The 23486-nt window shown below is 55.0% G+C and overlaps 1 protein-coding gene across 11 annotated transcripts in view; it reads left to right on the plus strand.

The window, feature by feature from the left end:
- The first annotated feature begins 756 nt into the window (after window positions 1-756).
- TMEM260 (transmembrane protein 260) overlaps window positions 757-23486 on the plus strand; it is a 31241-nt gene continuing 8511 nt past the window's right edge. For 7 of the 11 annotated variants that reach the window (XM_078864510.1, XM_078864512.1, XM_078864509.1 and 4 more), the window contains exons 1-12: window positions 757-989; window positions 2579-2815; window positions 6113-6144; window positions 7565-7716; window positions 10329-10506; window positions 14715-14828; window positions 15532-15711; window positions 17036-17076; window positions 17483-17569; window positions 18537-18654; window positions 20287-20459; window positions 20709-20880. In XM_078864510.1, coding sequence (XP_078720636.1) covers window positions 887-989; window positions 2579-2815; window positions 6113-6144; window positions 7565-7716; window positions 10329-10506; window positions 14715-14828; window positions 15532-15711; window positions 17036-17076; window positions 17483-17569; window positions 18537-18654; window positions 20287-20459; window positions 20709-20880 — 1587 coding nt within the window. In that variant the 5' untranslated portion in view covers window positions 757-886. Of the gene's footprint in view, window positions 1019-2092; window positions 2816-6112; window positions 6145-7564; window positions 7717-10328; window positions 10507-14714; window positions 14829-15531; window positions 15712-17035; window positions 17077-17482; window positions 17570-18536; window positions 18655-20286; window positions 20460-20708; window positions 20881-23486 lie in introns of all 11 variants that reach the window. The other 4 variants (XM_078864516.1, XM_078864515.1, XM_078864517.1 and 1 more) reach the window with 4 other exon arrangements.

The raw sequence follows: 23486 nt of genomic DNA on the forward strand, positions 1-23486 counted from the left end.
GTGTGTGTGTTTCTGTGTGTATGTCTGTGTTAGTGTATCTGCGTGTGTGTGTGTGTCCCTGTGTGTGTGTCTCTGTGTGTGTATCTGTGTCTCTGTCTCTCTGCGTGTGTGTGTCTCTGCGTGTGTGTGTGTCTCTGTGTGTCTCTCTGTGTGTATGTCTGTGTTAGTGTATCTGCGTGTGTGTGTCCCTGTGTGTCTGTGTATCTGTGTCTCTGTCTGTCTCTCTGCGTGTGTGTCTCTGCGTGTGTGTGTCTCTGTGTGTCTCTCTGTGTGTATGTCTGTGTTAGTGTATCTGCGTGTGTGTGTCTGTGTCTCTGTGTGTGTGTCCCTGCGTGTGTCTCTGCGTGTGTCTCTCTGTGTGTATGTCTGTGTTAGTGTATCTGCGTGTGTGTGTGTCTGTGTGTGTGTCCCTGTGTGTGTGTGTCCCTGTGCCACACGCGCAGTCCCAGTTCAATCACGGGGGGGTCACAACCCCGGATTTGAACCTGGGGCTCCCAGCGTCGTCGGCTCATTGTGAACAGCTGCGAGCTGCGAGCACGTGCTGCGTTTGTGTCTCCGTGTCTCCTTAACACGTGTTCGTGTTGAGCCCGACTCAATACACGACCAACGAAACGGACCTTGAGTTCCATCCCCGGCCACGGCTAACATGTGAGCCGGTCCTGGGTCCCGCTCCCCCTCGCTATGAGCGACGCACCGGGGATACAAAAGCGTGCGGGCGTGGTTCTGACCGCACCATAACCACCCTTAGCCGCTCGTGCCAGCGTTCATCGGCGCTCGCTAAGAGCACTTGCCCCAAGCAGCCTGTGCAGGCTACCTGGGGGACCTTTGCGTCGTGGGTGATGCTAGCAGGAAGGGCACCGCGTGGATCGCTGCCGGGTCACGAGGGATGAATGGACGCGCGGTAGATGCCTGCCCCCGCATCGGTTCCCGTCTCTCCATCATCATCATCATCACCCTCATCGCCTCCTCCTCTTCCTCCTCGTCATGCGGTACCATCGTCATCCCACCACTCGCGGCGGTCTGTATACGCTCTGTTCTCATCATCTTCGTCATCTCGCCGTTATAATCATGGTCATCTATCGATTCTAACCCATAATCATCTCGCTGTTATCATAATCAATTAGCGATTCTAACCCATCATCATCTAGCCGTTATAATCATCATCTATCGATTCTAACCCATCATCATCTCGCTGTTATAATCATCTATCGATTCTAACCCATCATCATCTAGCCGTTATAACCATCATCTATCGATTATAACCCATCATCACCATCATCATCTCGCTGTTATAATCATCATCATCTATCGATTCTAACCCATCATAATCTCGCTGTTATAATCATCATCTATCGATTCTCACCCATCATCTCGCTGTTATAATCATCATCATCTATCTATTCTCACCCATCATCATCTCGCCGTTATAATCATCATCTATCGATTCTAACTCGTCTTCATCTCGCTGTTATAATCATAATCTATCGATTCTAACCCATCATCATATCGCTGTTATAATCATCATCGTCTATCGATTCTAACCCATCATCCCGCTGTTATAATCATCTATCGATTCTACCCATCATCTAGCCGTTATAATCATCATTTTCATCACTTAGCGATTCTAACCGATCATAAACTCGCCGTTATAATCATCATTTATCGATTCTAACCCATCAACTCGCCGTTATAATCATCTATCTCATCATCTCGTCCATTTTGTTATCACTATCTACAAAATTAACTCATCATCATCTTGCTATTCTAACCCATCATCTCGCCATTATAATCATCATCATCTATCTCATCATCATCCTCTAGTGCCAATTCACTGGTCTGCGATCGGTCTCGCCGATATAATCGTTTCTTTAATTCAATCATCATCGTCATCATCTATCCCATGAGCTCATCAATTACATTTCATCTCATCCATTCCATCATCATCTCGCCATCCTTCCCCTCATTTCGTCCGTTCAATAATAATCATCATCATCATCGACCACATCACCCATCTCATCATTTCCATCCACAGAAGCTGGAATGTTCTAAAGTGGTAACTGAACTGTTCGTGTGTGTTTTGTGCTGTCCTTAGGTACATCCCATGAGCAACCATCCCACCATCACATCATCGACCATCCCATCAACTCATCTATCAGCCATCGTCCACCACTAGTGCCATTCATCTCATCGCATCATCATCTTCTGGGTTCTTTCGGTAAAGTCACGTAGAAGGGAAATAATAAAATAATACAAATAAAACATAATAAAATACAACTCTCACGACGTTTCGGCCACAACACAAGCAGCCGTCCTCAGGTGAAGAACAGGTCTGTCGGAAAGATAGCGTCTGAATGAACACCACCACCAAGCTTGGCAGCGTATATTTAAGCTGGGTTAGGGTAGGAAGGGCGCCTTGACAAAGGAAACGTCGTGAGAATTGTATTTAATTATGTTTTTATTATTATTATTTCCGTTCTACGTGACTTTACCGAAAAGAATCAAGAAGATGAATCCCTGCAGTCACGAAAGCTTTAAATCGAAATAAAATCATCATCATCATCATCGTCGCCCAGCCCAGCAGGTGAAGAAGGGTGCGTGAGGATGAAGAGGAGGAGTGGAGTTGACGTTTCCGGTGGTGAGGATGGGCCAGGGACCCCCACCAGGGCCCTCTCCTCGTACCGTCGACCCAAGGGGAGCCGCGTGGATGGGAGCGGGTCTCTCGGCTCGGGCTGGACTGGCTCCCTGCTCGTTGGAGTCCTGGTCCTGGGAGTCTATTGGCGAACCCTGCACCCTTCATTGCCCGGTGGAGACTCTGGTACTTGGTGACTTTCACAGCAGATTTCAGACGATGACTCAAGTCATCCATTGCACTACCGGTTCTCGATTCGAGATGGAACTCAAGCGGTGGAAACACTACGTAACGTAATTTTGTGTTTCTGGGTAGTAAGTGTTAGTTCGTAATTGCTTATGCTTAAAGAGTATAGAAAATGGCTATTATTCCCCACAAACATTGCTTTTGTGACCAGGACAGTGGTATTTCGAAATTTACCTATTTTCAATGAGAAAACGGGCGAATTTGTGTCTTTTCATTCACATAAAGTCAGAATAAACAACATATGAATCGAAATGAACATGTATTTATACTAAAGTAATAAAAAAATGACTACAAAAGATTTAGAAGTGAGTAATTTTTCGAGATTTAAGATTATGCTGTAAATTACTTTCACGAATCAGCCCCCAAATGTAGTCTCCCATCATGTTCTCGTTATACTGTCCTTGGTAGCAGCGTTCAAAGTCCAGTATATCCTGGTGGAAGCGCTCGCCTTGCTCCTCCGTGTACGCTCCCATGTCCTTGATGAGCATCAAGGATATGGACTTTGAGGGACATCCTACAGCCCATTGTGCCATTGTTTTTCACCAGTCTCAACCAGCTCCACGTAGTTTTCGACCTTGTGATTGCCCAGGAAGCCACGAACCACTGTGACAAAGCTGTCCCAAGCCACTTTCTCCTTACTAGTGAGCTTCTTGGGGAATTAATTGCACTCCAGAATTTTCTTTATCTGTGGTCCGACGAAGACACCGACTTTGACCTTTGCCTCAGACAGCTTAGGGAAGAAGTCTTGAAGGTACTTGAAGGCTGCCGACTCCTTATCTACAGCTCTGACAAATTGTTTCATGAGGCCCAATTTTACGTGCAGTGTTGGCATCAGCACCTTCTGGGGGTCCACCAGTGGCTCCCACTTGACGTTGCTGCTCCCCACAGAGAACTCGGTCCACTGTGGCCAGTCCCGCATGTGGTAGTGCGCCTTGGTGTCTAAATCTTTTGTACTCATTTTTGTGTTACTTTAGTATAAATACATGGAAATTTTGATTAATATGTTTTTTTCTGACTTTATGTGAATGAAGAGACACAAATTCGCCCGTTTTCTCATTTTAAATAGGTACATTTCAAAATATCACTGTCCTGGTCACTAAAGCAAAGTTTGTGGGGAATAATAGCCATTTTTTGTACTTTTAAGGCATAAGCAATTAGGAAATAATACTTACTACCCAGGAACAAATTTTTGTTTTGTTATACAGTGAAATTATCACAAAATGAGAATGTATCTGCACAGAACACACCAATCCAGGATCCTGACACAAAGACAAAGATCCCCCGTATAGCCTTAACAGACTGTAGGGGCAAGTGCTGTGAGCGAGCACCTATAAATGCCGGCATGGCACACGAGGGGGTGGGTGGCCAACACCACGCCCGGCCGCCTTTGTCTCCCTAGTGGCGATGTTTACACATCGCACTAGGTACTCATTTGAGGTTGAGTCGACCTAGGGGAGGCCCAGGACTAGTTCAGATAATCGTCACTGGTGTTGACCGCGAGCGGGAGTCGAACCCGGGTTTCCAGGTTCGTAGCGCAGCGCGCGAACCGCTACACTACCGCTCCCCACTATGGACACACACACACCTGGACACACAACAACAACCGCCATTCGCCACTAAGTGGCGGTGACGTCACCACGACGCTTGTGCCAGGCCATGTGCACCTTGAGGCCACGTGAAGTGGCGAACGCCCGCTGGCAGGAGGTCACGGGGCAGACCCAGCAGGTGCCACGGGTCGACTGACCGAGATGACCGAGATGACTGGCTGATGCACCACCTGTGCCCCCTACACACACACACCTGGACACACACACCTGGACACACACACACAGCTCTGCATCATGGCCTCGCTCAGAAAGTGGCTAGGTTTGTGGCCGGTCAACCTGACGACATTTTCGTGCCGATGGAGAAATTAAAAAAGTGGCGACGTCGCCTGCGCGGCGCCACCTGCTGGCCAAGCTGGCGCGTCGTCCGTGTTCGAGCGTGAGAGAGAGAGAGGGAGAGAGGCCGCCCCATTGTGGTGGTGTGTGTGACGATGTGGCTGCTGCTGCTGCTGACAGGGGCGCGCTCGTGACACAGACGATGATAACGAGGAGCCGCGGCGTAGTGGTGAGCGCACCGCGCTTCGGACCTACCTGCACCGGTTCGCTCCCCGCTCGCGACCAACAACAGTGGCGTATATTTGAACTGGTCTTGGGCCTAGGTCGACTCGGCCTCAAATAAGTACCTGGTGTGGTGTGTAAACATCGCCACTGGGGAGCCAGGGGCGGCCGGGCGTGGAGCTGGCCACCGACCCCCTCGTGTGCCGTTCCGGCCTTCATTAGATGCTCCTCGCTAACAGCACTTGGTTTGAGAGGACAGCATGTCCACCAAGGAGACGGGGCGATGAAAGGAGTTTGTGTGCACTTGCTCTCGGTAGATTATTATGGCGCGGCGGCTTGGGGGGGGGGGGGACCGTACTTCCAGCGGTGGATCGACCACGGCTTGTGATGATGGCGATGATGTTGCAACTTCGAGCTGTAGTGTCATTGGCTTGGCATTCTCGTGTTGGGTCACGTGGCTCTGCTGCTCTAAAGGACCCAGGCATCGCTTGAGCTATGGCTGGGGTCAGCTACCAAAATAACGAGAAGAGACATTTTTTTACGAATTCGGTTAAAAAAATTTAATATTTCAAGAGCCATGGTGAATACGAGACGGTGGCGGTCCTTAATAAGTCACGTGTCACGAAGCGGTCCTTAAAGAGCCACCGCATGCGGCTCTGGAGCCACAGGTCACCGACCATTGAGTCATGGGCACTGGTCGAGCGACCCCTACAACAACGACGGAATTCCGTTGCTGTCGTGGCCACGCTGCTGCCGTGGCAACCTGCGCAGTTGAATTTTTGTCGTGTAATAACGAAAAAAAAAATTAATTGCCAAATTGTTGCGTCGTGAGCAACAGCGCCAACCATAGGCGAAGTGCGTGTTTTGGTTGTGTGGCAGATTATACGGGGTATTAAAAAAAAATACAGTAATTCCTAACCGCTCTGCCAAATGTGTGCGTTATTATTTCTTAAAGCCATATAAAAGCTCATTACAGTACTTTATTAAGCAAAACACGACCCTATAATCTTGCCCAGTGGGTATTCCGCATTTTCATTTGGAATTTTATACCAACTCTGTACAATTCCACTGCGGCTCCCTGGGTTGTGTTTTTTTTCTTCTTCTTCTAACCGCCGTGCTCTCCGTGCCTTCGCAGGTGAGCTGATCACAGCGGCGCACGAGCTCGGGGTGAGTGATCGCCGCTGGCGCCCCCGCCGCGCTCGTTCTCGCGTCTGTGCCCGCCTGGGCGACGCAACCGACGTCCGACGTTTTCCTCCACGTTAGCGGAGCCTCTTGGTGTTCCCTGTGGGGCGAAACGTCGGGCGTCATCCGGGACAACGCGCTGCACGACCCGGGACCGCGTCGGAGAGCGACGGTTGAATTGCCGCGAAAATACGCAGCGCGTTCGGAAAGTGCAGCGAAGCGCAGAGTTAAACTTCGCTCGCCGGTTTTTTCGGTAAAGTCACGTAGGTAAAAATAAATAAAAATATAATAGAAATAATAATAGAAATAAAATAATAAATCACGACGTTTCGGAGGCAACACAAGTCTCCGTCATCAGGAGGGACCGTCACAGCTGAATTTACTGTATTAAGTAATATTAAGTAATACAGTAAATTCAGCTGTGACGGTCCCACCTGATGACGGAGACTTATGTTGCCTCCGAAACGTCGTGATTTTAATATTTTCTATTATTATTTCTATTATATTTTTATTTATTTTTTCCTACGTGACTTTACCGAAAAAACCTAAGAGTATGAATCCTTGCAGTCACGAAAGCTTCAAATCTAGAGTTAAACTCCGCTCGCCGTTTTTTCACGAATGCCTCCCGCTACGTCACCGCTGCCCCTCGTGACCTTGTGATGCCAAGGTCCACCTTGCTCCTGCCTGGGAGCTGCCCTCTTCGCTTCATCTCCGCGGCTGTTTCTCTCCTCGCCGTGATCCCACATTTGGCTGCCACTCCGTCGCGAGTCTCGACCGTCTGCCACCGTCCCTTTGAGCCACGGCACGTCCCGCCCATGCCTCACCTACTCTCGTTAACCGTTTGAATGGAGTCATTAACCCGCGTGTGTTCCATAGTTCGCGTGTTTCTCTTCCGGTCTCTTAGTGTAATTCCAAGCGTGCGTCCCTCCACGCTTCTTTACACACATTCGTGACCAAGTGTCTGCATTGTATGCCACGGCAGATCGGAATAACATGTTTTAAATGAGTAAACATTGTGAAGAAACATTGTTATACATGGCGCCTTAAGACGCCATCAGATGTATACAATCTGGATTTAGATCGCATGTCAATGTGAGCGAGCGCATCTTGGCCCGCTGTGGATGTCACTTGATCCAAACCAAACTGCATTGCAGTTCATCGCTGCATCCGAGCGGTCATGTGTGCATGCGCGCGCGCGTGTGCGCGTGTGTGTGTGTCCTGGGCCTCCCCTAGGTCGATTCAGCCTCAAATGAGTACCTGGTGCGGTGTGTAAACATCACCACTAGGGAGACAAAGGCAGTCGGGCGTGGTGCCGGCCTTCATAGGTGCTCACAAACAGCACTTGCCCCAACAGTCTGTTAAAACTACATGGTGGGGGGTCTTTGTCTTTGTGTCGATCTGCCAGGTGGCTCACCCTCCAGGCTACCCGCTCTTCACGCTGCTCGCGAAGCTCGCGATGTCGCTCACCTCGTCCGGCTCGCCCGCCTTCCGCGTCAACCTCCTCACCGCCGCCTGCGCCGCCGGCGCCGCCGCGCTCCTCCACGCCGCCGTCCACCGGTACCGCTCGTCCTCACGCCGGTTTACCGCGGTGACCCCACGCGTCGCGTGGGGTCACCAACTACGCAGGCGGCGTTGGCGGTGCTGCTGCTGCCGCTGCTTACGCGCGGTCCTCTGGCACGTTTCAGGTTGTGCCGTTCCGTGCCACGTCCGACGTTTCGCTCCGTATGCCGGGAGCCTTTGTCAATTCGGTAAAAAAAAATACTCGATGGGGAAACGGCCAAACATCCAGAAGCAGAACTCTCCCCAGTAATTATTATTCTTGTTGTTGTGATGTTTGATCGTAATGGGAATTCAGCGTTCAAAGCCAAAGTGTTTGCAGGGTGTAATGAATGTGGTGAGAGGGCATCTGACCCGGTGAGCAGAGGACGCCGTGAGCAGGGCCGCAGGTGCCTCCCGTGGCACGTGCGTCAGGTGACGCCTGTGACGCGTGTGTCAGGTGACGCAGCTGGCTGCCCGTGGCACCCTTCACACGGCCTTCCTGGCGTGCCAGGGGGCCTCGGGTGACGGCGACGTTGTAGTTTGCGCCGCTTCGGTTATGCGGGTCGTTTGACCATACTTCACCAAATTTTTAAAGTTATACACGCAAAATGGAAAAACACAAAACCATCGCACCCTACTGTGAGTCTTAGCAGGACCCTCACGACCAGCCTTGAGAATCGCCGAGTCTTCCTAGAGTGTATAAACGACATTGTGTTGTCCTTGTGGGTCGTGGGGGAGGGCCGTGCAGGGCCGGTGCAGTTATCAATCGCCAGCCGTGACTGGCAATCGAACTCAGGTCTCCGAGTTCTTAGTGCAATGCGCTAACCGTTGTGCCGTCACTCCACCAACGAGTATCAATCGACACCCTTGGACACCCGTTGCAGTTGAGACGGTTTTATCTCGAGGGATTTTGCCGGTTAACTACTGTCATGAATAAATAAATGCTGTAATAAATAAATAAAGGACAAATCGTCATCTGTTCCGTGCAAAAATATTGCCGATCATTGTTGATGTTGGGGGTGGGCTCGGCGATTGATTCATTAAAACAAAATTGCGTAAAAAAATAAATCCCGCGATTAATTTTTGACATGGCTGTCGATGGGGGGGGGGGGGGGGGGCGCGTGCCGACCCGGACGCGTCTTTTAATTCCCTTGTAGTGACGACGCCGTTGCTCAGCCTGTACGCCCGCAGGTACATGCTGCCCTGCGTCGAATAGTCCAGCCGTTTAAGCAGCCTCATGAAATAATGTAAAACCGAAGTTGTGCATAAGTCAGAATTAATGTGGATATGGTTCTCCCAAGTTTGAAATGAGAAATCTCAATACCCCTAATGATTGGCACGCAGCTTACGGCGGCGGGAGCCGATTATGAGTGACGGGTGAATAAAAAGTTTGGAGTATAATAAGAATGTGCAATTTAAAGTGTGTCAAGCCCTCCTTGGGCTTGCCGTGGTGAAGGCCGGGTATAACTTTAATGAATTGCGGAGCCTCCCCCCCCCTCCTCCTCCCTCCGCGTCCCGTCGTGCCCAGCCCCCCGGGCGCGCGGCTGTTTGTGCGAAGGGAGTCCCGGCGACGGGAGAATGGGTGGGCACAGCTGGGGCAGGCGCCTGCCACCCCTCCGATACGGCGCGGCGTGCGCGATGAGCTTCTAATCCGGGCGCGGGAGATTAAAACGGGGCGCTAATCCGCGGACGTCGCTCCGCCGTCGGGGCCGATGCGACGGGGAGGAGAGCGGGGGGGCGGGCGTAGGGGCCGCCACCCTCTGACGCGCCCGTCACACAGAGGAGCTGACAAGCCCGGGTCAGGGGTCGGCTCATCCCGTCGGGCGTTCTGCGGCGGCGGGGATTAGCTCTCCGCCGCGAGATGCATTACCATTTCAATGGCGGGATTTGCAAAGTTATTGTTGCCGCTCGCTAAACTTGTGAAACGTAGCTAACGGTTTGTAGTGCCGCTTTCGTAGATTACCATTAACCTCCTGCTTAACCTTTTTTTTTTTTTCTCGCCGCCGATCGGGAAGCATATGGAGGGCCGGCTTGCAATACAGCTGCGCCGCTCGTTGTGTTTACGAATTTAGCGACAAGTCCGCTCGGCCGCCTTGAATGCGCTCCGGGCGTAAGCCCCGTGTACCTGTGCGTTGACGGCGGCCGGCAAGATCGCGCTTAACGTCGCTCGCTGTTTAAATAACGCGATCCGAGCTTTACGAGCGACATCGCTGTCAAGTGACTTTTATTTTCCCCCACCCCAATCGCGTTCGCCGGTGGTCGGAGGCTACAGACCTGGCACCGCCAATCGCAGCTTTCACAGCGGCGGCGGCGGCGGCAGCAGCCACAACACGATGGCTCGCTTCGTGGTTGAGGGTTTCATGAGGTGCCGCTGCCACGCCGTGGAAGTTGACGGCGTCCCGCTAGTGAAGGGATCTCGGTGACATCGGATCCGTAAAGTTAACGCCCCCACCCCCCGACCCCCCCCACCCACTTGAGGGTAATTATCTGAACCAGTCAAAGACGAGCGGAGCGCGCGCGATGATTCCATTAAACATTCGCTACTCCCCGCGGGGGAAACGCCGACCCGACGTCTCTCCGGTCCACGTCTGAACGTTGCGCGGGGCGCGCGCCGGCGTGCGGGCGTGCAGGGCCTCCGGCTCCGTGCCGGCCGGCGTTCTCGCCGCGGGCCTCTTCGCCTTCTCGCGCCTCACCTGGCACTGGGCGGTCGCCGCGGAGGTATTCAGCCTCAACAACCTCCTGGTGGCGCTGCTCGTCCTGCTGGCGGCCTGTTTCGGTGCGGCGCCAGATGCGCCATCGCGGTGCAAGGTGAGTACCGGCTGTGTCTCACGCGCGTGCCTCTGTGTGTGTGTGTGTGCGCGCGCGCGAGTTGCCACAACTGGTACATCTTGCCGGGCGTCTCGGTCAGTCAACCCGCGGCACCCGTGCTCTGTCCCGTTCTCTGTCCCGTGACCTTCTGTCAGCGACCCGGCAACACTTCACGTGGCCTCAAAGGGCAGACGTGCCGTCCCATTGACGTTAACCCCGGCAGGGGATTGAACCTCAAGTGGGCAGGATTCTAGCTGATCGCACGAATGACTGCACCGCCGATCCCCACTCGCACACATGTTGTTGCTGCTGCTTCCATAATCGTACACATGTCAAGGTCAAACGGGTCGTCGCAGATAATGCTGGTGATTAATGATTAAGCAAACTCAGAGGTGCAAGTTGATGAAGCCCCCACAATGCCCCACGGCTTCCTCCCTCCCGCTGGATCTCACAGCTGGAGCCTTGTGGACACCTGACCTTCACAGCCTGACCTTCTCAGCCTGATCTTCTCATCCTGACCTTCACAGCCTGACCTTCACAGCCTGACCTTCTCAGCCTGACCTTCACAGCCTAACCTCAGCCTGACCTCAGCCTGACCTTCACAGCCTGACCTTCACAGTCTGACCTTCACGGCCTGACCTTCACGTGCTGATCTTCACAGCCTGACCTCAGCCTGACCTTCACAGCCTGACCTTCACAGCCTGACCTTCGCGGTCTGACCTACACAGCCTGACCTTCACAACCTGACCTTCACAGCCTGACCTTCACAGCCTGACCTTCACAGCCTGACCTTCACAACCTGACCTTCTCAGCCTGACCTTCGCAGCCTGACCTTCACAACCTGACCTTCTCAGCCTGACCTTCACAACCTGACCTTCACAACATGACCTTCTCAGCCTGACCTTCACAGCCTGACCTTCACAGCCTGACCTTCACGGCCTGACCTTCACAGCCTGACCTTCACAACCTGACCTTCTCAGCCTGACCTTCGCAGCCTGACCTTCACAACCTGACCTTCTCAGCCTGACCTTCACAGCCTGACCTTCACAACATGACCTTCTCAGCCTGACCTTCACGGCCTGACCTTCACAACCTGACCTTCACGGCCTGACCTTCACAGCCTGACCTTCACAGCCTGACCTTCACGGCCTGACCTTCACAACCTGACCTTCACAACATGACCTTCTCAGCCTGACCTACACAGCCTGACCTTCACAGCCTGACCTTCACGGCCTGACCTTCACGGCCTGACCTTCACAGCCTGACCTTCACAACCTGACCTTCGCAGCCTGACCTTCGCAGCCTGACCTTCACAACCTGACCTTCTCAGCCTGACCTTCACAGCCTGACCTTCACAACATGACCTTCTCAGCCTGACCTTCACAGCCTGACCTTCACAACCTGACCTTCACGGCCTGACCTTCACAGCCTGACCTTCACAGCCTGACCTTCACGGCCTGACCTTCACAACCTGACCTTCACAGCCTGACCTTCTCAGCCTGACCTTCACAGCCTGACCTTCGTGGTCTGACCTACACAGCCTGACCTTCACAACCTGACCTTCTCCGCCTGACCTTCTCAGCCTGACCTTCACGGCCTGATCTTCATGGCTTCATCACCCCCCGCCCCATTTCGTTAGTGGTCATGATCTTGATGGCTGACCTCTGAGTGCTTTTGCATTTCATCATCATTATTGGCCATGATCTCTCCACTGCTGGACGCAAGCCTCCCCAGTCCGTCGCCATCTCTCACGGTCCTGCGATGTAATGCTTCCTCTAGTGCCTGCGCACAAGCTGAATTCATCGCTCCATCTCCGTGGCGAGCGTTGTTTACCCTTGTAGTATGATCTTACAGGTACACTTGCAGGCACCGCTGAACATTTCTGACATTCAGCTTTTACACGAAATTATTTAAATTGTTTTTGTCAGAGAGAATTTTTTTTTTTGTTGACAATACTCAGCCCTTGTTCAATCCACTGCTGGATGAGGGCCTCGCCACGCCCTGTCAGGGGTTGTTTGAGCACACCTCAGCACCGGGTCGATGAGGGCTGACGGGGGAGGGTGCGTGCAGGCCCACTTCAGATCTCGACTCACCACCGGTGTTGGCTGTAGCCGAAAATAGAACCTGAGGTGGGCGGGTTCATTGCTCGGTGAGCTAACCACTGCACCACCGCTCAATACAATGTCGGGCAAACTTAAACCCAAATTTTCCCGTGCTAATCCTAGAACAACTGTGCTGCCACTGGGGGATCGTACGTTGCAAAATAAAACTGCGTGTGTGTGCGTGTGTGTGCGTGTACGTGCGTGTGTGTGTGCGTGCGTGTGTGTGCGTGTGTGTGTGCGCGTGCGTGCGTGTGTGTGCGTGCGTGCGCGTGCCAACGTCTCGCTCGTCCGCTATCCGTCTCTGTCTCCCCTCTCTCGGGCGACATATCGCATCAACGTTGCCTCGTCATCCCAGCCCAGTGTCGCACACAACGCGCCGCTCGCTGTCGAACGGCCGTGTGGGCTTGCGATAGTTCTGCAGCGCGCGTTGTGAAATGCGCGGGGATTCGGCCACCCCGAGTGTTGCCTTTGAATCGCGGCTCCTCGCGCGCTTTTAAGCTCGGCCGCCTAAGCGCAGATTTCCTTGCAGGTCAGCGGCGAGAGTGGCGCTCGATGACTTCAAACGGAGCGCGAGTCTCCGTGAAGGTGTAATACCTATTCTTGACTTAAAATTGCGCGCAGATGTGATTATTCCTGGTCTGCGGTGTCTGTACTACGTGGGTGTGTGTGCGCGCGCGTGTGCCTGCAAGTGGGTGGTGATGATCTGAACCGGTTCTGGGCCTCCCGTAGGTTAACTCAACCTTAAATCAGCATCTGGCGTCGTGAGCGAAAAAAACATCCGAATCCCCGCGCGTGGTATTGGCCACGGCACCCCCTCCTCGTTATCCGTGCCGGCCTGTTGAAGGCTCTACAGGGGATGTTTGTCTGTAAGTGAGGAGTGCTGGCGCAGTGATTAGCGCACAGTGCTACTAACCTTGTATGCCTGGCCACGGATAACTTTGGTGGCGAGTGGTTTCGGCGACCCATAGGTTGACTCGGCCTTAAATGAGTGCTTGGTGCGGCGTGTACACATCAGTACTGGGGAGACAAAGGCGGCCGGGTGTGGTTCTGGACAGACGGTGCCATTGCACGCCACACTGGCCTAAACAGGAGCTCGCTAACAGAACTTTACCCAATAGTCTCCAAGGCTATACGGGGGAACGTCTGTATGCGTCTATGCAGTGTACGCGCAACGCACGCGCAACGCACGCGCAACGCACGCGTGTTTCAGTTTGTATCGTGAAGCCACTTTGCATTGATGTCTTTTTGGCGAGAGACGCTCCTCGTGGCTTCTGTCGGGAGCAATCCGGACGCTCGGGATTTCAAGGAAGGGACAGGGCCAGCGACTTGTCATCGGCGAACAGAAGGTGGCAGGCAGAGCGTTTGGCACGTCGTCAGGACGAGGAGGTCGCGATGGGCGGGCCGCGTGGCTCGCAGGGTTGAGGAGGAGGGCAGGTGACCCAGACGGGCATCGGAGTGACGCCCAGAGGTCCGTGACCTCAGGGAAGACCTCGAGGCAGACAATGCCGACGATCACGAGGCTGAGCGGTGATGTTTGGAGGTCAGGGGTCATTCGCCCCAGCAGCTGCAGGAAGTCTCAAAAGAGAGCGGTGGCAGCGACAGCTTTGGCAGTGACGACCTCTTGACCTTCACCTGCAGATGTCAGCTGATTTTTTTTTTCCTCCGAAGGCCAGCTGGGTGCCGTCGAGGCAACTCCCGTTGCTGCACAGCGAGAAGAACATCGGTTCAATTCCTGACTCGGGTCTCCTGTGTGTAGTTTGTATGTTCTCTCCCCCTGTCCTGCACAGGTTTCCTCCAGGTTCTCCGATTTCCTCCCAGAGCTAAAACTCTCACACACACACCGTGTAACTGGTATTGGCCAAACAAATCTCTCAAAAACTACCTGCGAATTACTCACTTGGGATCATGCACGGCAGCAGCTTCGCCTGCTGCTGCGAAAACTTGGCAGGACCCTCCTGAAACAAAACAAAAAAGATTCGCGAGACTCGGCGAGGCCTTCCCAGGTACGCGAGCGGAATCCGAAGGACGACGACACCGACTGAGCTCGCGCCGTCGGGGGAAGAAACGCGTCGCTTTCAGTGTCCTCGCCTGTCGTTGTCTCCGCAGTTCGCCAAGGCCGGAGCGTTCGTGTGCGGCCTGAGCCTCAGCAACCAGCACACGGCGTCGCTCTACGTGGTGTGCCTGGTGCCCTGGGCGCTGCATGCTCTTCTCAAGCGCAAGGTGGTGTGGGAGGTCGCACGCACGCACACATGCACGCATGCACGCACGGCGCCGCTGCGGTGCTCCGGCAGTGCGAGCGTGCGAATCATCCCGGAGATGAGCAGAGCGAGATGAGAGCGGTCCGGACCGAATGGTCTTGACGCAAGCGCCGCATCGGGACCTTTAAGCTCGCACGCGTGGAAGCGACCGCGCGGCTCAGCCTCCAGATCACTAAGCTGGCACCATTGAGAGCCGAGAGCTGGAATCCCGTAATTAATAGTGCTGAAGCCACTGTCAGAATATGGCTTTATTGGTACCAGCCGGGGGTGGCAAATGCTAACAAGGATTTTATTGAAATATTTTATCTCTACATCTCAAATGTGTACGATAGCAAGGGCGCCGTGGTAGCTTTGTACGACAAAAATGTGAACTTGGGGTCCTGTCGTGTGTTCGGGCGTGGGAGCATCAGGCGGTGCGTACGCTGACATTCCAACTCGTGTACACTGCCCGTGGTGGACACTGGCCACGGTGGACACTGCCCGTGGAGGACCTCCTGAACGTAGTGCCGTTCGCGGGAACAGAACAGCATTTTGGCGCCCCAGGTGGTAGCCAGCTAATCCCCTTGGCTCACGGCGTTCAGGATGCTGACGTGGACCCCGCGTTCCGTCGGCTCGCGAGCTGACCCCCGACCCCCGACCCCCGACCCTGCCTCTTGCTCGCCCAGGAGCTGGGGGCCGCGCCGCTGCTGCGCCTCGCGGCCTGCTCGGCCGCCGGGCTGCTGCCCCACCTCTACCTGCCCGTGTCGTCACACCTGGGCCTCGCGCGCTGGACCTGGGGCGACCAGTCGTCCCTGCACGGGTTCCTGACGCACCTGCTGCGCCAGGAGTACGGGACGTTCAGCCTGGTGAGCGAGCGCTCCCTCCTCACCCGGGGGCTACGCTGCTGCTGCTCCTGCTGCTGCTGCTGCTGCACGTGGCTGCCTGGAACCCGGCGACGTAGAGGCGGCAGCAGCGAGGATTGGTGGATCGCACACGGATGGGCTGTGAAACTCCCTTCCCCCGTGGGCGTCGAGGAGGAGAGCCGTTCCCTGGCGCTCGCCAGGAGAAGGCAGGATGGCAAATGTGGACTAATGTCACCTGTTCTGTATGGGATCGAGAGAGTTGACCCCTGTTCTGTATGGCATGAAGTGTTGACCCCTGTTCTGTGCAGGATAAAATGTTGACCCCTGTTTTGTGCGGGATAGTGTTGACCCCTGATCTGTATGGGATAGAGTGTTGACCTCTCGCATGCGTGGGTTCTCTCCGGGCACACAACTCATGATTGGCCAGTAACATCTCAATACGTGGAGAACCACAGAGTTTGGGGAATTTTTGGTAGCGCCAGCTGCTGCTGCCTGGTGCCTGTGGCTCCTCGGGGCGTTGTGAGAGAAGCAATTGGCAGGAACATTGACTACGATGTAAAACTAAACATTGACTACGATGTTAAATTAAACATTGACTACGATTTAAAACTAAACATTGACTACGATGTAAAACTAAACATTGTTATGTAACTTCTTCCCTTCTTTTCTCTCCATTTTCCCCCAATTAGTTATATTATTACATCGTCATGAATGAAACACAGTGTAACCGGATTTGGCCACAAATTCCATTGCTGAAAAAGATCACCTGGCAATCACTCGTTTGGGATCACACAGCAGTAGCGGCAGCAACATCGCCTCCTGCTGCGAACACCTGGCAGGACCCTCCTGAGAGTGAGCCTTGAGACTCAGCGAGGCTCTCCTGTGTAAACGAGCGTCAATGGAACAAATCAATATGATCGCCCGTGACCATTGGCCAGTTGCAGCTAATCCCTGATGTGGAACGTGCCCTCACTCGCACTGCTTTACACGACACGGCAAGGAGAACGTCGCTTGACCACACGTCATGCGGCCAACCCCAAATTGCCCGCAGTGCGCGTGATCTCGCCACGTCTCGGAAGCTAAGCAGGGTTGAGCCCTGGCCAGCGCTTGGACGTGCGAGCACCACGCCATGCAAACAATGGCGGAGTGTGCAGCGCAGCACACTCAGTCATTGTGCGGTGTTATGCTCCAATGTCCGTGCTCCTCGCCGCCCCCAGCCCTCGCTGATCAGCGTGCTGAGGCCTTCGTCCGGCGGTGGATGGAGGCGGCGATTGCCGCGGCTCTCTGTGTTTACCCCTTGGCTTCTCCGTTCCGTTCTGTGCTGCAGGCCAAGTCTGGGTCGGGCTCGGGGATGCTGACGATGCTGAGGTACGGCGAGCGCCGCCGTGATTCTGCGTCGGCAGTGGGGTGCAAAAACTCAACTCGTCCCTCAATAACACCGGGGCCCTAAAAGGAAAAAAGCATGTATATTATAGGCAACATTTAGGGCGTAAATGTGTAATAGTCACGAGGTCGCGATGGATGGGGTTGCGAGGTCGTGAGGGATGCAGTCTCGAGGGACGGGGTAATGAGGTCGCGAGGACCGGGGTCACGAGATATGGGGTCACGAGGGATAGGATCGCGAAGGATGGGGTCGCGAGATCGCAAGGGATGGGGTCGCGATGGAAGGGGTCGCGAGGGACGGGATCACGAGGTCGCAAGGGACGAGGTCGCGAGGGATGGCCGAGTGTTGAGACGGCGGTATGAGGGGATGCTGCCCGCGTGTGTTGCGCAGCGTGCAGGCTGCACACATGCACCACGAGCTGCTGGGCGTGGGACCCCTGCTGGCTGCAGCGCTCTTCCCCCTGCTCGTTAAACACAGGTACCAACACGGGCACCGACCACGCGTACCAACACGGGTACCAAGATGTGCGCTAACACAGGTATCAAGACAGGTCCCTAGACAGGTACCGAGAGAGGCAGTGCATGTGTGTGTCTTGGGGGGTCAAGGCAGTGTCCATGTGGGGGGGGGGGGGTGGCTCCCCCCCCCCGCCGGCGGGATTTCCACACCCACGTTACGGAGCAGCATGAGTTTCAGCGAGCAAACTCTGGGCCGGGTTTTTTGGCCTTCCGGGTCTCGTGGGCAGCGTCAGGCCTTGTCAAGCGAACGCTGCTGGATCACACCCAGATGTCGTCGGCGCTGGGCCTGACCCCCGGTGCCTTCCTCCGCTGAAGATAAGAAAGCCGCGAGAGACACGGAGATGTCCAGCTCGGGCGAGCATCGAGGCGGCGCCCCTCGCCTCGATGCAGCCCGGAGCCAGCGGTGAGAAATTCCCCGTTCCCGAGTTTACGGACAGGACAGCCACCGTCGGACCTTCCCACAGCGATAACACTGTGTAACAATTATTTTTGTTCCTGGGTAGTAAGTCTTATTTCCTAATTGCTTATACCTCAAAAGTACATAAAATGGCTATTATTCCCCACAAACTATGCTTTTGTGACCAGGACAGTGATATTTAGAAATGTACCTATTTTCCAGAACATTCCAGATAGATTCAGCGATTATAATCATTTCATCGACCCCGGAGGGATGAGGAGCCGAGTCAACCCCCGCGTGGCCACGGTCAATTCACGCTGGGCGGACTTCACCTTTTATTTTACTTTTATTAATTTTAACTTTTATTAATTTAAATTTTCTACCTACGTGACTTTACCGGAAAAAAAACCTAAGAATAGGACTTCACCTTCCTCGCTCGCCGCGCCGGTGACACCGTCGTGGTGTCGGAGCGACGGCCCGCCGCCCTTCGGGACACAAAAACCTCTCCCCCCCCCCACCCCCCCTCCTCAAGGAGCCGCGAGCGAGACGCGTTGCCGCCCCTGCTGCTGGCGCTCATGCTCGCCGCCTACTCGCTGGTGTTCGCCTGGAGGGCCAACCTGGACGTCTCGACGCCGCTGCTCCTGGGCGTGGTGAGAGAGACGCCCGCGCGAAGGAACCGTCGCCCGAGGAGACGACAGTCGAGACTCACGACGGAGCGGCAGCCAGGGGAGAGAACGCTCGCCAGACCCAGCGATGGAATCGCGATGCAGTACTCCACGATGATCCACGATGATCGCACAGAGCTCATTTTACCCTGCTGTCCATCCTCTCGGACACGTTCCCTCCATTGGCTGCCACTCCGTCGTTAGTCTCGACCACCGGCCATCGCCCCTTCTAGCCGCGACGCGTCCTGTTGACGGTCGTGATTGTCGGTTCAATTTGAAGCCTCTTTCTGTCTCGCTGTAATTCCAAGCGCGTGTCTCGCCATGCTTATTTTTGTGCACTTTTCAACTTGTTAAAGATGTATCAACAGTCTGGATGTCACTTGCATATCTGTGAGCACAATGATCCCCCTTGTAGCTGGAACAGACTGGCGATGTTTACACACCGCACCAGATACTAATTTGAGGCTGAGTCGATCTAGGGGAGGCCCAGGACTGGTTCAGATAATCGTCACCGTGAGCGGAAATCGAACCCGGGTCGCCGGGTTCGTAGTGCAGCGTGCTAACTGCTACACTACCCCGTGTTCAGACATGGCAATACTTTAGTTGTATTTGCATGCCCCCCTATATAAATAAGCGCTTTGTGTTTTGTTGGCAAATAGCTCAGCCTGTTGGCTTAACCAGTCAAACATGTTTACTCAACAATTTAGAACGAGCCTCTTGGACTCCGTATGTAAGTAGTTGGGGCTCTGTAAATGTTATCTTACAGACAACAACAATAATAGTACCCTTTGTTTATCTATAAAAGCCTTGCAGATTTTTTTGTTTCAGTATTTCACAAGAGCACTGTGCATTTACGTGGGACCCACGGCCTAGGTGGAGGTTTCGGGACGGTGAGGGGGAGGCTTGGGGGTGGCGACGCAACACACGAACCCGGCTCTGCGCCGTGGGGTTCTGGGTAGATGTATGCAGTGACGTCACCACTGCACACTTCCGCGCCAGCCAGCAAAACTTTTCTCATCTCGTCTGACATGATAGGTCCAGCACTTGGAAGCTTGGATGATTCCTCACTGATCAGTTGGCATGTGGGAGACAACCGGAGCGCCCGGAATCCATAGCGTTTGGTCAGCTACCTACATTCTGTACTGCCATCTCATACCGCCTTCTCCCCACCCCATAGCTCTGCAGGATGAAAGTCTCACAGGTGCAATAATCTTGATGTGGTCCACCAACCCTACCTACAAAGCAGTCACCAGTGGACCGTGATACCTGAACCTGTGACCTTTCCTAGGGTGACTCGCCCTTAAATAGGTACCTGGTGCAGTGTGTGTAGTCATCAGAACTGGGGAGACAGAGGCAACCACACGTGGTGCAGGCCACATGATGATCTCAGGCGCTGTGCTCGCTAACAGCGCTTGCCGCCAGCGCCTGTTGAGTAGGCCACTGGAGCTATGCACTTTAAAATCTAGATCGAAAAGTAATTTCTTATAACCGCTTTTTGTGTTTAGTGCATCATCCTTCCCGCGCACCTCGGATTATCCACGGTTGGTTACGTACGGCGCGATAGCAGTTCAACATGCATGCGTACGAGGCTCCTCCTGTGTGTTGTTGTTGCTGCAGGTGGAGCGCTTCTGGCTGCAGAGCAACCTCGTGGTCTGCGTGCTGGCCGGCATGGCCGCCGCTCGCCTCGGCGCCCTCGCGCGGGCCCTGCTAGGCCACGGGAGGCCGCTGGCCGCTTGCGAGTGGCTGCTCGTGGCCTGCTGCGTCCTGCTGCAGCTGCGGCGCAACTACAGGTGAGGCCGGCGTCGCCGCCCTTCGTGGGGCACCGGCGACGTCGTAATCGTTGTCGTCGGCCTGCGGTCAATCCGCCGCCGGACGAAGGCCTCGCCGAGCCGTCGCCGTCTCTCGCGGGCCCGCGCTGAAGCTGTCGCTCCATCTCACGGGTGGTCGTACATACACATTGCTCTGATACTGGTGTCCTTGGAGCAGGGAATCACGTCGTCGTCGTCGTTGTTGTTGTTGCTGCGTTGTTGTTGTGTCAGCGTGTGCGACCAGAGCTCCAACGTGGTGGTGGAGCAGTTTGGGGCCAACATTTTGCGATCGCTGCCACGCGGCGCGCTGGTGCTGACGCGGGGCGACCTGCCGGGGAACGCGCTGCGCTACCTCCACTACTGCGAGCGCCAGAGGCCCGACGTGGCCCTCGTGGACCAGGAGGTGAGGCCTTGGCCGCTGGCGGACGCACGCACGCGACTCGCGACGGAGTGACGCCAAGGGAAGGGACGCGTCCGTCGTGGAGATCGAGTGACAAAACCGGTCCGTGTGCCGGGGCGGAGTGGATTGTTATATTGCGGGATCGTGAGAGATGTCGACGGCAGTGGCGGCTCGGGGAGGTCTTAATCCAGCAGTGGATTGACCATGGTTGATGATGATGAATATTAACTTTAGAGCCTGTAGTCAATCCACAACGAGATGGGTGCCTCCCGCACTCTCCCACACTCACCCACACTCACCCACACTCTCCAACACCCAGGATCCCCCACTCACCCATGCTCTCTCACACTCACCCACGCTCACCCACACTCTCCCACACTCACCCACACTCTCCCACACCCAGGATCCCACACTCACCCACACTCTCTCACACTCTCTCACACTCTTCCACCCTCACCGACACTCACCCACACTTACCCACACTCACCCACGCTCACCCACACTCTCCCACACTCACCCACACTCTCCCACACCCAGGATCCTACACTCACCCACACTCTCTCACACTCTTCCACCCTCACCGACACTCACCCACACTTACCCACACTCACCCACGCTCACCCACACTCACCCACGCTCACCCACACTCACCCACGCTCACCCACACCCACCCACACTCTCCCACACCCAGGATCCCACACTCACCCCCACTCTCCCCACACCAATTCTCGAGTGTGCATGCACCGTCGGTGGCTGGGGGTGGGTTGGCGGTGGTGGAATGTGCTTGCGTAATTGTGAGAGTGATTAAGCGCAGAAAATGCTTACGAACAAGAAAATACTTAATAACAAGAAATAAGCGGGTGGTGGTGGAGGTGGGGGGGGGCGTGTTGCGGCTTGTTGATACGCAGCAGCAGCTTGATCCGCGGGCTCTTCATTTACAAACTTCACCGCGCAGGAGTTGATCGTCGTGGCGTGCGCGCGCTCGCCTCCCCGCTCCGCTCGCGGGTCCACGCTCGCCGCGACGTCACGGCGAGCGTGCCCGGGCCGTCGCTCCTCGCCGTGCTCTGCCGCTCGGGGGTCCGGGATTCCTGTCGCCCGCCCCCCGTGTTAATGCCCCGCATTGTACATCTGCGCATGCATAATTGCTTAATTTCGGCCTTGTGATTCGGTTGGAAGGGCTGACTGCGGTTGGCACGCGTTCCCAATTGCCTCGCGCGCGAGGCCACAGCTTGGTGGATCGCTGCGCGCTGGAGATAAGCCACGCGGGGCTGAGGCTGAGAGGTTTTTTTTTCTTCCTTCCGATATGAAGAAAAAGGCGCAAAAAAAAAAAGGTTAACTCTCTTGCCGCCAAGAGCTCGCGCCGTTGATGGGGCTGTGACGGAGCGCCGTTCCGCGAGCGTCAGCGCTGGTCTCCCGGGCGGGTGACGTGCGCGAGCGGGGGCTGGCTTCGGCTTAACGTCTCATTGTGCGGCGGCGGCCGCGGCGCGGGTCACACTCAGGAACCCTCGGCAACCTCTCCACGTGAAAGGGATCCGCTCTGTTTATTGACGTTTGCGTTAACGCCAGCGCGGGGAATTAACCCGCGAGCGTCGGGGAAAGGGTCCGCGCGGGCCCCGCGATTAGTCTCGGCGCTTCGCCGGTGCTTCGCCGGTGCTTCGCCGGTGCTTCGCCGGTGCTTCGCCGGTGCTTCGCCGGCGATCGCGTTTCGCGAAAGTGCCGCGTCGTGCGCCACCCCGCAAGGAGATCGCAAACATGATTTTAATAATTTGAATGCAGCGCGATGATGACATTAAATTGGTCATTTTAGTTTTTACCCCACCACCAAGTGACGCAAAATGTCGCGCTTTAATAAACGCAGGCTAAGGTGTTATTTGAACATTTTTTCACTTTAATCCTTTGAAGAGACAATCCTGGTCTCATTTGCCTATTTAATGAAGGCAATCTCTATCCATCATAAATCTATACTCTGATCTATTCCGAACAATTAGAAATTCAGGGCACCTCTTGCAGTTTTCAGTTTTGCGACTGGCAGGCGCACGCCAAGTGGCCGTCGCGAGTGCCCCGTTGTAGGTTCACCATCACCAGCCATGGTCCTTCCACGGCTGGACGAAGGCAATCCCAGTCCACCGCCACCCCTAACGATGGATCCCGCGATGTCGCATTCGGCCTGGCACCGGCGTACGAGCCGATCCATCACGGAGGTTGTCAGGTCACGGTCAATGCTGGCGACCCCCGCGATGGGAGGGTGGTGGGGGTGGATGAGTGGATGAGTGGGTGGGTGGGTGGGTTGCTGGGTGGGGGTTAATTGCTGTAGCTTCGGCGCGATTGCTCCTCCGCGGCCCGCTCGGGCCCTGTCGGCTGCCAAGACGCGGCGAGCTCCTGCGGCGGCTTCCTCTCCAGGAGGATTAACGTGCAGAAGAAAAGGAGGGAAATGAGCTGCTTTTCAGGGCGTCTGACAACTGATTGGCGCCGCTGGAGTGGGTGTTAGGCGGCCGGTATGACTGCTCGTTTAAATAACTCGCGGCTGATTGACGGAGCGTTTGTGAAACGCGTTTAGAAACGAGGAGCGCCTGCCGTGGGGCGATAACCGCCGAGCGGCGCTCGCCGCG

This window comes from Lampetra fluviatilis, chromosome 18 (assembly GCF_964198595.1).
Source record: "Lampetra fluviatilis chromosome 18, kcLamFluv1.1, whole genome shotgun sequence".
In the NCBI taxonomy this organism is placed as follows: Eukaryota; Metazoa; Chordata; class Hyperoartia; order Petromyzontiformes; family Petromyzontidae; genus Lampetra; species Lampetra fluviatilis.